At 42.8% G+C, this 16,203-nt stretch overlaps 1 protein-coding gene across 1 annotated transcript in view; it reads right to left on the bottom strand.

Annotated features, from left to right (window-relative positions):
* Window positions 1-16,203, bottom strand: part of FBXO11 (F-box protein 11) — a 177,984-nt gene that overhangs the window by 55,125 nt on the left and 106,656 nt on the right. Inside the window, 7 exon segments of the mRNA XM_030557758.1 lie at window positions 3,960-4,097; window positions 4,183-4,289; window positions 5,261-5,372; window positions 5,458-5,564; window positions 11,583-11,715; window positions 11,815-11,898; window positions 14,004-14,133. Of these exon segments, the coding sequence (XP_030413618.1) occupies window positions 3,960-4,097; window positions 4,183-4,289; window positions 5,261-5,372; window positions 5,458-5,564; window positions 11,583-11,715; window positions 11,815-11,898; window positions 14,004-14,133 (811 nt within the window).

The following is a 16,203-nucleotide window of genomic DNA, read 5'->3' as shown; positions in this document are numbered from 1 at the left end:
CAGGAAATACCAGGAGTAAAACCCTCTGCCCTGGAATTCCTGAGGTACCTTCTCCATCGCGCCCAGCGTGAGGAGGTGCGTCACCTCCTGGTCTAAAAGGAGGGTGTGGTCTGGGTCCCCGGGGACGGGGATGAGGAGGGGAGCAAAGTGAACTGCAAGATGTAGCCCTTGGAAATATTGCTGAGGACCCACTGGTCCGACATTATATGGGACCATTGCACTCGGAAGGCAGATAAATGGTTGCAGAACACAACTTTATTAACTGGGGGGCTTCCCTGGGAACAGGCCTGGAGGCCTCCCGCAAAGAGTCAAAAACGCCTCTTCCCTGCCTCTTGCCCTTTGAGGGGCCAGATCGCAGGGTCGAGCGGGACTGGCACTAGGACCTGCGTCTCTGCTCCCTCGGCCTCTTAGGTAGGGGCTCATATCTGCCTCTAGCTGGAGCGGCAGAGGTCTGTGGCCTGGGTTTGTCCTTTGCTGGGGGGACATATAGGCCCAGAGTTTGCAGGGTGGTGCGGGAGTCTTTCATCCCATGCAGATGGATGTCTGTTTGATCCGCAAACAGGGCCTTCCCGTCAAAGGGCAGGTCCTGCATGATGGACTGGAATTCCGCAGACAGCCCAGACAGTGAGAGCCACGACGCCCTGCACATGGAAATGGTTGAGGCCATTGAACGGGCCACTGTATCTGCTGCGTCCAAAGCCGCTTGAAGAACCGCTTTCGCCGCCGCCGCTCCTTTGTCGACCAAAGCTTTCAAGTCCCTCTTGTCCCTTTCCTGGAGAAGAGGTTCAAACTTTGGCAGTGACCCCCATAAGTTAAAATCATACTGGCTCAGCAGGACTTGGTGATTTGCCACCCTAAGCTGTAAGCTCGCAGATGAATAAACCTTCCTGCCAAAGTTATCCAGTCTCCTGGTGTCTTTATCCTTGGTGGGTGGGCGCGGGTTGACCATGCCTCTCTCGGTGGTTTAGAGACTCCACCACCAGAAAGCTGGGTGCTGGATGAGAGTACAAGTATTGGTGCCCCTTTGTTGGCAAGAAATACCTTCTCTCTGCCTTTTTAGAAATAGGTGTCAAGGAGGCCGGGGTTCGCCAAAGCGAAGTCAATATGTTGGCCACCCCCTGGTGGAGAGGTAAGGCCACATGGCCCGGTGCTGAGGAGGATAACACGTTGAACAGGGAGTCCAACGGCTCCTCTATCTCCTCAGCCTGAAGCTGATGATTCAAGGCCACTCGATTAAGGAGCTCTTGGTGAGCCTTAAAAATCTTCCTGTAGGGCGGGTGGTGGCGCCACTATGGATTCCTCTGGTGCCGGTGAGGGGACCGGTTCTGCCCCCAGGGCGTCGGGCGGTTCCAGTGGTTCTACCCCTAAGTATGAGCCCGGGTGTGGTGCCACTGGTTCGGTATCAGTTGACTTTTCCCGGTGCCAAGGTGGGGTCTTAGAGTGTACCTGTGATGCCCTAGCCACTGAATGGGGTCTCGCTGGTGCAAGTAATTGGGGCCATTGACACCACTGCCCTTGCGAAGGCACCGCTTGCCACTGATCCACTTGGGGAATGAGCCAACCTGCTTGATCATGGGGGACGGCATGGCCCGGGGGTGGGTGTCCAGGTGCCGAAGTCGCTGAGGAACGCACAGTGCCGTACGAGTGTGGGGAGCATTCATGGCCGTGTCGGTGCCGACCTTGAGATTTAGACCTCGATGATGAAGACATGTACCCTTTGGAGGTGCTGCTTCTAGATTCCCTCCGGCCACCATAGTTACAACGCCTGGTGCTGATGATGGTCGAAGGGCATTCCGAGCATGACGGATCACGGAGCGAACACTCGAATCTGAAAAAGCGGCAATGAGTTTCTGTGGCACCTTATAGACTAACTAACATATTGGAGCATGAGCTTTCGTGGGTGAATACTCAGGTCGTCGGATGAATGTAGTGGAAATTTCCAGAGGCAGGATCTGAGCGTTGGTGCCGATGGTGTCGAGACCTGCTCCTATAGCTTCGGTGGGAAGAGGAGCGTTGACGCCTCTTGTCTCGGTGCCTGCGACCTCTATGGCAAATCAGCCCTCTCAGGCAAATCAGCTAACGGAGTGGAAGTCTGGTGCGGGCTCCGGGATGGCCCCTCGGAACAGGTAGGTATCTTGTCCTTGGAGCAGGGGGCTATGCCGGACTGGAGAGGGTTGAGGAGCTCTGATCGGGGGCCCGTCTCAGGTGGCGCACCTGGCACAGAAGGGCGAAGATGTCACGCGCTGCCTGTGTTGCTTCCGGTGTTGACAGCATTCTCACCACAGGAGAGGCATGCACGGACGGGACTGGACTACTCCGCTCAGCATGAGTCAGAGGTCTGGTAACCGAGGGAGATCGTGGGCTGCCCAGCACGGGTCTGGCCTCACCCCTGTCCCTCTCTCGGCGCCGCTGAGTCTCCCCTTGCTTCTTGATGGGGGAGTAGTGCCGAATGGTGGATGGAGCCTCACTCCGCACCGATGATGCGGTGCCCGGCGCCGAGTCGGGTAGGCGTTCCAGTGCCAGGGCCAATGCCAACTCCATTAGCAGGGCCCGGAGTTGGATATCTCTTTCACACTTCGTTTGAGGCTTCAACGATCTGCAGATTTTACAACGCTCACTTACGTGAGTCTCACTCAGACAGCGAAGACACAGAGTGTGGGTCGCTCCTGGGCATAGAACTGTGAAAGGAGTCGCACAACTTGAAGCCTGGGGCACAGGGCATGTCCCGAGCCAGGCAACTAACTAGAGAAGCAATCTACAAAGAAGAGTTGTACTCCTAAGGCTAGAAGCGCTATAGCAGAGCTGGAGCACCAAGTTCTGACTGCCTTCACTGGTGGCAAGAAAGAACTGAGGGTGGGGGGACTGCGCAGCTCCCCTTATAGCGCGATATTGAGGAGCCACTCTAAGGGTCACAGCTGTCCTCCCTCACTAGGGGTACTGCTAAGGGAAAAACTTCCGGCATTGGTGCATGTGGCAAGCACACACACATACTGTGGAATACACATGAGCAATCACTCGAAGAAGAATTGCTGGTTTTGGCAACTGGGTGAAGTTGAGACTTTTGGCACTCAAGCATGCATGGGTTATGCTTTGGGAATGTTGCACTCCAACAGGATATTTCTGCTAATATGATCAGCAATAAAACAATTAACAGTGTAGACGTGTATAATGTAATCTCTGTATTTCAGAGATAATAACCCATTGGGATTATTCAGGATAGTTTACACTCCAGTTAGTGTTTCAAGGTCTGTGCAGAATCAAGACAAAACCATTGCATCGGTTTTCATTCAGTTTGTATTTTTAAGGTTTTCTTTGCAATACCTATGTGTAAGAAGCTTTTTCTTCTAAAGGAAAGCTTCAATTCTGAAGCACAATTCTGTGATAATAGGTAGATTACCAATAATAGGTGGAGTACCACCAATTCCACAACAAAAGAGCCAGCATCCTGCATATTACTCAAGACCCTCTACTAAAAAAGATTTGGTATATTCTGTTGTAGAGATGCACCATTAAATCCTTTTGTTTTCATGCTACATTTTACTACACTCCTAAATCTTTCAGGTACTTTCATAAGATACAGAATTAACGTAAAAAAACCCTTATTTTATTTATTTAAGAGCCAATAGTGTAAGTGCGCACCTAAATATTTACAATATTTTGTTACAGCAGTGATTTTTCATTATTTTGAATCCTGAATCTAATCCATTTGTGTTGCCAACCTACTGTGAAGTGGTCCTTCGCTATGCTTTGTTCTGATTGTTTTTCACTTTTTAGCTACATTTGTTTTTAAAACTAAGGTAAACAATTTTGTACTATGAGGAGAGTTGGGGGAAGGAACATCAGAGATTTTAAAAATAACTGGTCACAAATAAAAAACATTTCTTCAAAACTATTGTGCAGTGATATTTGAGAGCTACAGATGTACAGTAATCTCTCTTCAAAACAAAAATGTACATTACCATGCCATGGTCAAACGTGAAAACACCAACATCACGTCCATGATGAATGTGATTCCGTCTGATAATGGGGTTTCCATGGTTTTTAACCCAAATTCCTGCTAATGCATTATTGGAGATCTCGTTGTCCTCATATATTCCCTGGCAAAAAGTAAGTAAAAATCAAAAATCAACAGTAATAAATAGTTCAACAAAAGTTAGGGGGGAAATCAGAAATAGAAAATACCTGTGCATGATCTGTAATATAAAGTCCAACATTTTCACAGTCGCTGATATTACAGTGTTTGATAGTGGGACAAGCTCCCTGGCCACTAACACATACTGCAGAGCCCACTGGAAGAAAAGTGTACAGTTATCAAAGATTCCAAGTGTAGTTTATTTATAGACAGTTTGGCCCTATTCTTACGAGAAAACATACAGTATGCAATGGCATGTAAAATGGATATTTTAAAAATGTAGCATTCATTTAATGCCTTTTATTAAAGCAATGAAAAGTACTTTGCCCAGATAGGAAACTATTACCATCCCCATTTTGCAGATATGGAAGCTGAGACAGAGAGAGTTTAAGTCAAATGTCAAAAGTTACACAAACAGCATGTCACTGGCAGAATGGGCAATATTTTGTATATTTATTTAAGTTAATAAAAAAATAGTTCATCCAACTTTTCACACCCTCATTGAACAATATGCAGAAGAAAAACAAAAAGATACAACAAAGCTCTCTACACCCTTTCAAGGCTGCTAACTACTCCCCCACTTGAGTGTATTTACACCCTCAGTAATCTACCATCTTCAAGGGCCTGGAGCAATCAAATATTTTGTATCATGCCAAGATCATCAACAGAGTATTGCATTGTCTAAACAATGGGGAAGAAGAGCAGGTTCCAGAGTAAGGGGACCCTCTCCAGAGATACCCTTCCACTAATCTTCAGTAGGGCCAGGATCTCATCCATGATGTCTGGTAAGCAGACATCAATAACAACTGTTATGCACTCCCAACACGAAATATCATCATCCAAACAGACCAGGGCACTCTGTACCAGCTGTAGTTTCTAAATGATCTTCAGGCATAGCTTTACATAGAATGCATGGCAATAATTTCAATTTCAAAGTGACTAAAGTATAGATAAACTACAGCAAGGTCTGCATCGAAAAGGACAAGTTCTAGCCAAATATAATGAGAGGGAAAAATGTTCATGACTAAGTTTTGTGCTGCAAATGGACGAAAAAAATTCTGTTCACTGCAATTATCCTATTTCAGTAACAGTATTTAGAATTAATTTAACAGTGAAGGGGACACTAACCTGTACAGGTACTTCGAATGATACAATGATCTATTATTGGGCTGCAGTTCACGGTAATCTCTAAGCAGTGGTGTGCATTGTGGTGTTGAGCAGATTTGTCATCAGGATTGAACTAAAAGAATAAAATTTAATGTTTTGATATTTTTTAATAAAGCATAATTTTGGAAATTATTGGAAGTTCTAGTAAGGTTGCTTACCCTGATTGTCATATACCCAACGTATGCATCTTCAGACCCCTCCATAAAAACGAAGGTGGAATCCCTAGTGTTTTCTATTATGACTTTATCTGCTACTTTTCCAGGTGCTGTAAACAAGAAGTTATTTTAAAAGCTTACTCTTTTCCTATGAAAACTGAAAACAAACACGATGCAATTTCAAGTTCTACAAGTGAAAAAAAAGATGCGGATTCTCAGGCACATTTACATTAGGAGCACTTTACCATCTAGGAATATTAGTATACTATACTTGAAAAGAGCTCCTAATGTGGACACAGCAATACCAGCAAAGCTGTGCTTTGCACTGGCATAATGAAACCACTCCCCATTAGCGAAACAAGCTATTCTAGTAACAATGCAGTTTTGCCAGTATAGTTGTTTACCACCTTCTGCCAGTACAACTGCCTCAGTCATAGGTGCAAAGAGGATCCATGACCTAGCTACACCAGCAGAAATCTGCTACACCAGCAGAAATCTGTAGGATAGACGTGACCTTAGTTTAGATGCAGTTATACTGGCATAAAAGTGCCTTTGCTAGTATAGCTTATGTTGTTCAGGGAAGCACTTTTTTACTGGTGTAAAAGCCACACCTAATACTAGTATTAAATATATACCAGCAAACCTTCTCTAGTGCAGACTTGGCCAGGTGTTCTGACTTCCAATTCCCTAACTACTAGGAAATTGTTCCCCATTAAAACAAACCAGAAATAGATAATTCAATATAGTGCGTAGAAAAACAGAACTGATTACAAAATACCATTTAAGTTTTCTAATAAAAATTAGAGAGACTGTAACATATTTGGGCTCAAACTTGTACTACTGTAAAACAGTTAAAACCTGGTGCTGTATATGGTCTGGATTCTAAATCTTTCTATTAAGATTAAATACATAAATTCAGTACACCATCACATAGCTGATCCTTGCTAATTCATGCATGTTCTTTACAACTTTCACAACATCAAAAAAGTGGTAACTCCTCATTTCTCACCACTTACATACAGAGTGCTGTAGGAAAGTCTATTTTTTATACTTAATGTACTAAAAGTTTATTACAGTTTAAAACTGAACTACAGTTCAGAATAAATAAGTGTTAAGCTTTTCAAAATAACTGTTAAAAGAATGTTTTTAAATTGGTAATCTACAAGATGCAGTAACTCGAAATCTGATGAATAGCAAGGTTCTTCAGTAATCTTTATACTGAGACTAGACCAGGGGAAGGCAACCTATGGCACGGGTGCCAAGGGCGGCACGCAAGCTGATTTTCAGCGGCACTCACACTGCCCAGGTCCTGGCCACCAGTTAGGGGAGGTCTGCATTTTAATTTAATTTTCAAAAGAAGCTTCTTAAACATTTTAAAAACCTTATTTACTTTACATATAACAATAGTTTAGTTATATATTATAGACTTAGAGAAAGAGACCTTCTAAAAATGTTAAAATGCATTCCTGGCACACGAAACCTTAAATTAGAGTGAATAAATGAAGACTCGGAACAGCACTTCTGAAAGGTTGCTGAACTCTAGTCTAGACAAAAAAAAGTGTTTGCATGCTATTGCTGAAGAGCCAGCAGAGGGAGCACAAGTTTTAAAAAAATATTCTTAAAGCTGTGTTGACCTCAGTGATATTGGTGCTCAAGAAACAGTAGTAAACAAAAAAGCCAATTTTATGTCACCACAAACTGGAACTGAAATAACTAAACCAGTTATAATTCATTCACACTTTTAGTTATTTTGGTACAAGTCTGTATGGAACACTCTTATTCAGAAATAAGGGCTCGCCTACACCATTTTTATATTGCTATAACTATATCAGTTTAGAAATTTTTATGAGACTAAACCATACTGATAAGCACCTTTATAGCAGTAAAACTACATTCACTCCAGAGGGTTGTACCACTAACTATATCAATCCAATATACTTATAGCAGTACAAAAATATGTTTAGACTAACCCTAAGAATATCCACCCAGATTTGCATCAAAACAACTAACCTGAGGGAATATTGCAAAGAAAGAAATGAAGGACTTTGGTATTCTTTGTAGTTCTACAATACAATGGCATTGCTAAGTAAATAGGAGAGAGCTACTTCTTAATCTTTTCCGCGAATCATGCCCATACAGCTGTGCTTGGTACATCAGCAGGGGAAGGAATCCTCCCGCTGTCCATGGAGAGGCAAGGACCACTACCCTTGAACCACTATTACAGTAGCCGTACTTCAGCTGCAGTAGTTCCTGTTGCTGTGCTACTCTAAATAGAGTTGGTGAAGCAGATCAGGAACAGTCAACATGGATTCACCAAGGGCAAGTCATGCCTGACCAACCTGATTGCCTTCTATGATGAGATAACTTGCTCTGTGGATACGGGCGAAGTGGTGGATGTGAGATATCTTGACTTTAGCAAAGCTTTTGATACGGTCTCCCACAGTATTCTTGCCAGCAAGTTAAAGAAGTATGGATTGGATGAATGGACTATAAGGCGGACAGAAAGCTAGCTAGATTGTTGGGCTCGATCAATGGCTTTGATAAACAGCTCAATGTGTAGTTGGCAGCCAGTATCAAGCAGAGTGCCCCAGGGGTCAGTCCTGGGACCGGTTTTGTTCAACATCTTTATTAATGACCTGGATAATGGGATGAATTGCACCTTCTGCAAGTTCGCAGATGACACTAAGATGAGGGGAGAGGTAGATATGCTAGAGGGTAGGGACAGGGTCCAGAATGAACTAGACAAACTGGAGGACTGGGCCAAAAGAAATCTGATGAAGTTCAACAAGGACAAGTGCAAAGTCCTGCACTTAGGAAGGAAAAACCTCATGCACCGCTTCAGGTCAGGGGCTGACTGGCTAAGCAGCAGTTCTGCAGAAAAGGACCTGGGGATTACAGTGGACGAGAAGCTGGATATGAGTCAGCAGTGTGCCCCTGTTACCAAGAAGGCCAAAGGCATTCTGGCTGCATTAGTAGGACCATTGCCAACAGATCGAGGAAAGTGATTATTGCTTTCTATTCGGCACCGGTGAGGCCACACCTGTAGTATTGGGTCCAGGTTTGGTCCCCCCACTACAGAAGGATGTAGACAAATTGGACAGAGTCCAGTGGAGGGCAACAAAAATGATTAGGGGACTGGGGCACATGACTTTTGAGGAGAGGCTGAGGGAACTGGGGTTATTTAGTCTGCGGAAAAGAAGACGAGGGGGGATTTGATAGCAGACTTCAATTACTTGAAGGGGAGCTCCAAAGAGGGAGCTAGGCTGTTCTCAGTGGTGGCAGATGACAGAACAAGAAGCAATGGTCTCAAGTTGCAGTGGGGGAGGTCTAGGTTGGATATTAGGAAACCCTATTTCACTAGGAGGGTGGTGAAGCACTGGAATGGGTTACCTAGGGAGTTGGTAGAATCTCCATATTTAAAGGTTTTTAAGGCCTGGCTTGACAAAGCCCTGGCTGGGATGATTTAGTTGGGGTTGGTCCTGAGGTATTTTCCAACCCTAATCTTCTATGATCTATCTATCTGATCTGTTTCCCTCCTTTAAGGTTGTCAAGGTGTCACACCTACTCTGAATTTTAGGGTACAATTGTGGGGACCTGCATGAGATAACCCCTAAGCTTATTTATCAGCTTAGATCTAGTAACTGCCACCTTGGGGACATGCTCCATGACTTTTCCAGGGACTGAGGTGAGGCTGACCAGTCTGTAGTTCCCCGGACTCTCCTTCTTCCCTTTTTCAAATATGGAAACTATATTTGCCTTTTTCCAATCATCCAAGATTCCCCCAGTCTCCAAGAGTTTTCAAAGATAATGGCCAATAATGGCTAATGGCTCTGCAATCACATCAGCCAACTCCCTCAGGGGCATCCGGCCAAATGGACTTGTGCATGTCCAACTTTTCTAAATAGTCCTTAACTTGTTCTTTCACTGAGAGATGCGCACCTCCTCCCCATACTGTGCAGCCCAATGCAACAGTCTTGGAAGCTGACCTTGTCCATGAAGACCAAGGCAAAATAAGCATTGAGGAGAGACTGAGGAACCTGGGCTTATTTAGTCTGCGGAAAAGAAGACGAGGGGGGATTTGATAGCAGCCTTCAACTGCCTGAAGTGGGGATCCAAAGAGGATGGAGCTCAGCAGTTCTCAGTGGTGGCAGATGACAGAACAAGGAGCAATGGTCCCAAGTTGCAGTGGGGGTGGTCTAGGTTGGATATTAGGAAAAACTATTTCACTAGGAGGGTGGTGAAGCACTGGAATGGGTTACCTAGGGAAGTGGTGGAATCTCCATCCTTAGAAGTTTTTAAGGTCTGGCAGGGAGTTGGACTAGATGACCTCCTGAGGTCTCTTCCAACCCTAATCTTCTATGATTCTATGACTTCTGCTTTTTCCACATCATCTGTCACTAAGTTGTCTCCTCAATTCAGCTGCCTTTCCCTGACCACCTTCTTGTTGCTAACATACTTGTAGCAACCCTTTTTGTTACCCTTCACATCCATTGCTAGCTGCAACTCCAATTGTGCTTTGGCTTTTCTGATTAGATCCCTGCATGCTCAAGCAATATTTTTGTACTCTTTAGTCATCAGTTCAAGTTTCAACTTCTTGTAAGTTTGCTTTTTGTGTTTAAGTTCACCAAAGATTTCACTGTTAAGCCAAGCTGGTCTGCTTCCATATTTGCAATTCTTTCTGCACAAAGGGATGATTTGTTCCTGCGCCCTCAATAAGGCTTCTTTAAAATACAACCAGCTCTCCTGGACTCCTTGCCCCCCTCCCCCATATTAGCCTCCCAGGGGATCCTGCCCATCAGTTCCCTGTGGAAGTCAGAGTCTGCTTTTCTGACCAGAGTCCGTATTCTGCTGCTCTCCTTTCTTCCTTTTTTCAGGATCCTGAACTCTACCACCTCATGGCCCAGGTTGCCACCCACTTCTACTTCCCCTACCAATTCCTCCCTGTTTGTGATCAGCAGGTCAAGAGGAGCATGGCCCTAGTTGGTTCCTCCAGCACTTGCACCAGGGAGTTGTCCCCAACACTCCAAAAAACTTCCTGGATTGTCTGTGCGCTGCTGTATTGCTCTCCCAGAAGATGTCAAGGTGATTGAAGTCCCCCATGAGAACCAGGGCCTGTGATCTGGAAACTTCTGTCTGAAGAAAGCCTTGTCTACTTCATCCTCCTGGTCTGATGCTCTATAGCAGAAGCCCATCAAGATGCCACCCATGTTGCTCTTGCCTCTAAACTTAACCCAAAGAGTCTCAACAGACTTTTCTCCAGTTTCATACCGGAGCTCTGAGCAATCATACTGCTCTCTTATATACAGTGCAACTCCTCCACCTTTTCTCCCCCGCCTGTCCTTCCTCAACAGTTTATACCCATACATGACAGTACTCCAGTCATGTGAGTTACTCCAGCAAGTCTCTGTTATTCCAATCACATCATAGTTCCTTGACTGTGCCATGACTTCCAATTCTTCCTGCTTGTTTCCCAGGCTTCTTGTGTTCGAGTACAGGTACCTTCTCTAGGATGAATCTATGGTCTGGCAGAAGAGATGACTCTAGGAGGGCCCTAATGTGTTGCACAAATTGTTTGGGCTTCTTCCATTATGGTCAATAGCTGATCGCAAAAAAACTGACGGCGTCTGCTCTACAGACACAGTGAAGCTCTGCATATAAACAGGTCCCATGAAAGAGGACTGAGCATCTCAGCTGCAGTGTAGAGCAGGCAATATTTCAAAAGTAATTTTTTTTTAAGTCTCTCGTTTCTTCTCCATTATAAAGAAAATCAGATACAGCAATAACTAACAAACAGAGACAGCACCTCTGTCAGAACCATCAGCTGCTTTCTGAAGTGAGGCAAGAAGAAAACTGCACAGCCTACTTGCAGAAAGTAGAAAAAGACAGTGTGCCAAGAGTGTAAATTGCTTCATTCTGATCTGTGGCTTCTTGTCTGGTTGAAAGAGAACAAGACATACTCCAGTTGTCTCTATTAGTGACACACACTCTTGCCACAGAAGATACATATGATGACTGGATGATACAGAAAAATCTTTATGCATGCTACTTTATATTCTAAGATTTTTGTAACACAGCTATTAAGAGACAAGAAAGGTTACACATTGAGATAAAGATTTCAAATTAAATACCTGCACCAATCATAGTGATTGGAGATTCGATATATATCCATTCGTCAGTATATATACCAGAGTGAACAAAGATAAGTCCATCAAAATGAGCTTCCTGAACCCCACCGAGGGCATCCTCAATGGTGTCATAGTACTAAAAAACAAAATACAAACATGAGTTTAGCAAAAAAAAAAAAAAAAAATGGATGAGAAAGATATACAAATATTCATATAAAGTGATTCAGAAACATACCAACATGTTTTCTCTTCCTTTATATCTTGCAGGGTTACTATAGAAGTGTTCAGCAAAGCCTGGCTTTACATGTGCTCCTTTGTACTGAAACAGAGAAAATATTTCAAGATAAACCTATAACTAAGCAAGCTTGTTGTATACGTGTATATATACACACGTATATATAAACATTTTAGAAAGTAAATCATCAAAAGGGTATAGTTGTAATAGTTTGATAGGTTCTGTAACATAATTTATATTTTGAAAATGTGTTCATTATACATCTGGACTCCATGAGTTGGAATTTCCACCAAGTATTTTTAAAATGTTAATTAGGACCAAGGAAGAAGTTGTAATGTTAATACTGATATCAACCATTAAGCAAGCAATAAAAGATTCAGAATTTTTAAGATGAGAAAGGACCATCACAACTATGTTATCTGACCTCCTGCACAGGGCATAGAATTAAGTCATTCCTGCATCAAACTCATAACTTCTGATTGAGCTGGAGTATATCTTTTACAAAACATTAAATCTTGATTTAAAGACTTCATGTGATGGAGAATCCGTAGGTAAGTTGTTTCAATAGTTAATCTCCCTCTCTGAAACATGTGTGCCTTATTTTAGGTGTGAATTTGTCTAGGTTCAGTTTCCAGCCAACGGATGTTATTACTTTGTTTGCTAGATTAAAGAGCCTTCTGATATCAGAAATATTTTCCCCCATGCAGGTACTTGCACATTGCGATCAAGTAACTTCTTACTAACCTTCCCTAGGATAAACAAAAGATACTGAGCTTCTTTAGTCCCTCAATCTACGGCACATTTTCTCAGACCTCAGATTATTCTCGTAACTCTTTTTCAAGCCCTTTCCAATTTTTCAACATCCTATTTAAAGTGTAGACATCAGAACTGGACATAGCATTTCAGTAATGATCTGACCAGTCCTGTATACGATGGCAATATCACCTCCTCACTTTTACATGGTATTCCTCTACTTAAACATCAAGGATTGGATTTAAAAAAAAAAAAAAAAGGTATAAAAAAAACACACGATCCTTTCTTTTAAAAAGCGCTTGATTGCGTAAGGCGACAGTCAGAAAAAGGGAGCAGAATTCTCATCTTATCAAAATGGTAGCTTTTCCTATCCCCCATTTTCATTCTGTGGCCACCTGTCACATTACCAAAGTGGGGTGGAGATTTTATTTTAACAAATCTTTCAATTTCCTTGTAGCTTTGCACCTGATTTTTCTAGGCTAACCATTAGCCCCATACTTATAGCCAAACCAAATGCCCTTATTCAACAATCTTAGAATGTGAATACTATTATAAATATTAATAAACTGAACTCAGTATCTTACTTTATTACTCCTTTACACACATTTTGGAAAGTGTGGTGCCCACCCATTCTTATATTTTGGATTAGAATTCCCATCATTGGCCTTAAAAGATGATTTGCTGCTAAACTCCCGGTACATAAGCTAGAATGTCCTCTCGTTCAAGACCAAATGCTACTGTCAATGTATTCTGAGCTTACTAAGGAAAGTGCACCAAATATTAATGAGTCAGTTCCATTATGACAACAAGAATACATAGCCAAGGGCTATGACAAAGCTCCATAGAATCAATGACAAACATGCTAACAAGAACCTCAATTCACGCCCAGAAACATTGAGCTGGTAAGCTCACCAGAAGCTCCATCACAGGAAGTCAAATTTCTGCCAAGAGTGGTCAAAGAAAGTTACTCAGATACAGGCACCTTTTTCAGACAGGTACAATGATTTTTTAAATCATGATTTATTATAATATTGCACCATAAAGCTGCAAACCTTCTACACCACCATCAAAGCTTGACAGGAATACCGTGTTTTAAAAGGTGACTTGCAAATGTAAAATTCTCTCAATATTTCAGTAACTTTGCCCGTGTATTGACTGCCCAGCATAAACAAGCTAAAAGGAGCAATACAAAAAAGGGAGTCCTCCTCTCCCCCCCCAAAAAAACCCCAAACAAACAAAAAAAACAACAACAACGCACAACTTTTTTTTCTTTCAAGATTTTAAGAAAAACAGCATGCAACTAGTCTCTCTCTGGCTGTTGAGGGAATCCTGCACATATTGGTTTAGTTACTGAAATCTGGTACTTCACCTATACAAATTGTCTTTAAATTACAATATGTAATCTTTCTGGAGATGTGAAAAGACAACATTCATACCAGCTGCTGAAAGCTTTCTTTCCAGGGGTTTGAGTGTTCATATTCTTCTGGATTAATCTGATAGAATTTACCAGGTTCTGGATGCATCATTGGACGTGTATATTCAAATACTTCCATATACAGTCGTTTCCTAAACAAAAAAATGTTTTCACAAAAAATAATCAGAACAGAAAATTAAGAATGTATTTAAATGGTACAAAGTTATAAGTCAGGTGTATCACAACTACAACAAACCTATTTAAAACCTTAAGGGAGGAATTTTCAAAAGCATTCACTGTTTATTTTACTTTAATTGAAGTCAATGGCAAAACTCCATAGATTTCAGAGTTTGGCCAATATTGAGTATTTTCAAAGATCTCAACCCAAAGTTTTAAAACCAAAAATATTTTACTGGGGCTTATAAAATTAACGAGTAAAAGTGGCTTTAAGTTAAAACAATTCTGGTTGAAGACTGAAGAGAAGAGACACTGCTGCATTTTGTAATATGCATTTGGTGCACATTTAAAGGCTCAAGTCAGCAAAAGACTTAGGTACATGCATAATATTAAGCACATTACATACTTTTCTAAATAGAGAGATTAAAGGATGTGGTTACGTGCTCTGCTGACTCAGAGCTGAAGTGTGTGCCTACATAAGGACAGAAAGGACAGAGCAGCATAACCTCTCTTAAAATGTTGCTATTCTTTTTATTGATGTTCACCACCACACCCCAAAAACAGCTGCCAAATATCCTAGTGCATGAGTACATGACACGCTGCATTTGGTAGTGCAAAGAGAAAGATACTCACCTTGTGCAGCAACATATCTTCGAGATGTGTGTCCCTGTGGATGCTCCACTTTAGGTGCTTGTGTGCCCCTGTGCTTGTAATCGGAGACTTGTAGTAGCAGTGCCCGGTTTGGTCACACATGCGTCATTCCCGTCTTGTGCCACTTTAAGCAGTGATCTGGCGCTGTGTGACCAGCCTGCCCTCTGTTCCTTCTCTACTACAGAGTATTTAGTATGCAACTCCAAAGTAAAGGGGAGGACAGAGGGTAGTGGAGCACCCACAGGTACACACATCTTGAAGAACCTATGTTACTGCACAAGGTGAGTAACTCTCTCTTCTTTTTCCAGTGCTGTCCCTGTGGGTGCTCCACTTTAGGTGACTTCAGAGCAGTGCCCTCCAGTGGAAGGAAGGGTCTTTGGAGTTGAAGTCATGGCAGATGACAGTACAGTGAGCCCAAACATTACATTAGATGTTATATGTTGTTCTAATGCATAATGTTGCATAAATGCATAGGCTGATGCCCAGGTTGAAGCTCTACAGATGTCAGTAATGGGAACACTGTTTACAAAAGCTATCCAGGTTGATATTTCCCTGGTAGAGTATGTGCAAATCCCCGTTGTGGGCTGCAGGTTATATTGACAGTAACAGTTTGAGAAAAACAGTTTCAGAGTCCTGAGGAATGACCTTATTATGTCTGTGTAAAAGGCAGGGCTGGCTCCAAGCTGCCCCAAGCTCCAAGAGTGCAACTGCCCAAATAAAAAACAAACAAACTTACAAAAATAGAATGGCTGGAGTGCTGCCCCTGGAATTGTGCTGCCCCAAGCATGTGCTTGCTTTGCTGGTGCCTAGAGCTGGTCCTGGTAAAAGGCCAGGGCCCTGCGTAAATCAAGAGTATACAGTATGGCTTCCCATCTGTCCCTATGTAGTTTCAGGTAGAATGTTCGCAGGTGAATGGGTTGGTTGAGGTGAAATGATGACCTTGGGTAAGAACTTAGGATGCGGCCTGAGGGTAATTTTATCTCTGGAGAATATTGTGTAGGGTGGATCAGTCATGAGGGCCCCAAGTATTATTATCCACCTTGCGGAAGTAATGGCAACATGGAAGACCACCTTCATTGAAAGGTGAAGGAGAGAACATGTAGATAACAGCTTGAAGTGGTGTCTGGTGATTCCCCAGAACACTAAATTGAGGTCCAATGGCAGGGTAGATGATGTTGAGGCCCTTGAGAAAGCACTGGCTGATGGGATGCGCGAAAATGGATATTCTGTCCATTCTGTGGTGGAATGCTGTGATGGTAGAGAGGTGTACCTTGACTGAACTCACTGAAAGTCCTGATTCCTTGAGTTGAGTAGATAGTCCAGAATAATAGGTAAGTGAGACGAGATCGATATGATCTGCCTCTTTTGATACCATGAATTTGTGTAGATGTGTG

This window comes from Gopherus evgoodei, chromosome 3, assembly GCF_007399415.2.
Source record: "Gopherus evgoodei ecotype Sinaloan lineage chromosome 3, rGopEvg1_v1.p, whole genome shotgun sequence".
NCBI lineage: Eukaryota > Metazoa > Chordata > Testudines > Testudinidae > Gopherus > Gopherus evgoodei.
The sequence above is the reverse complement of the archived record's forward strand: the minus strand, read 5'-3'. Positions and strand labels throughout refer to the sequence as shown.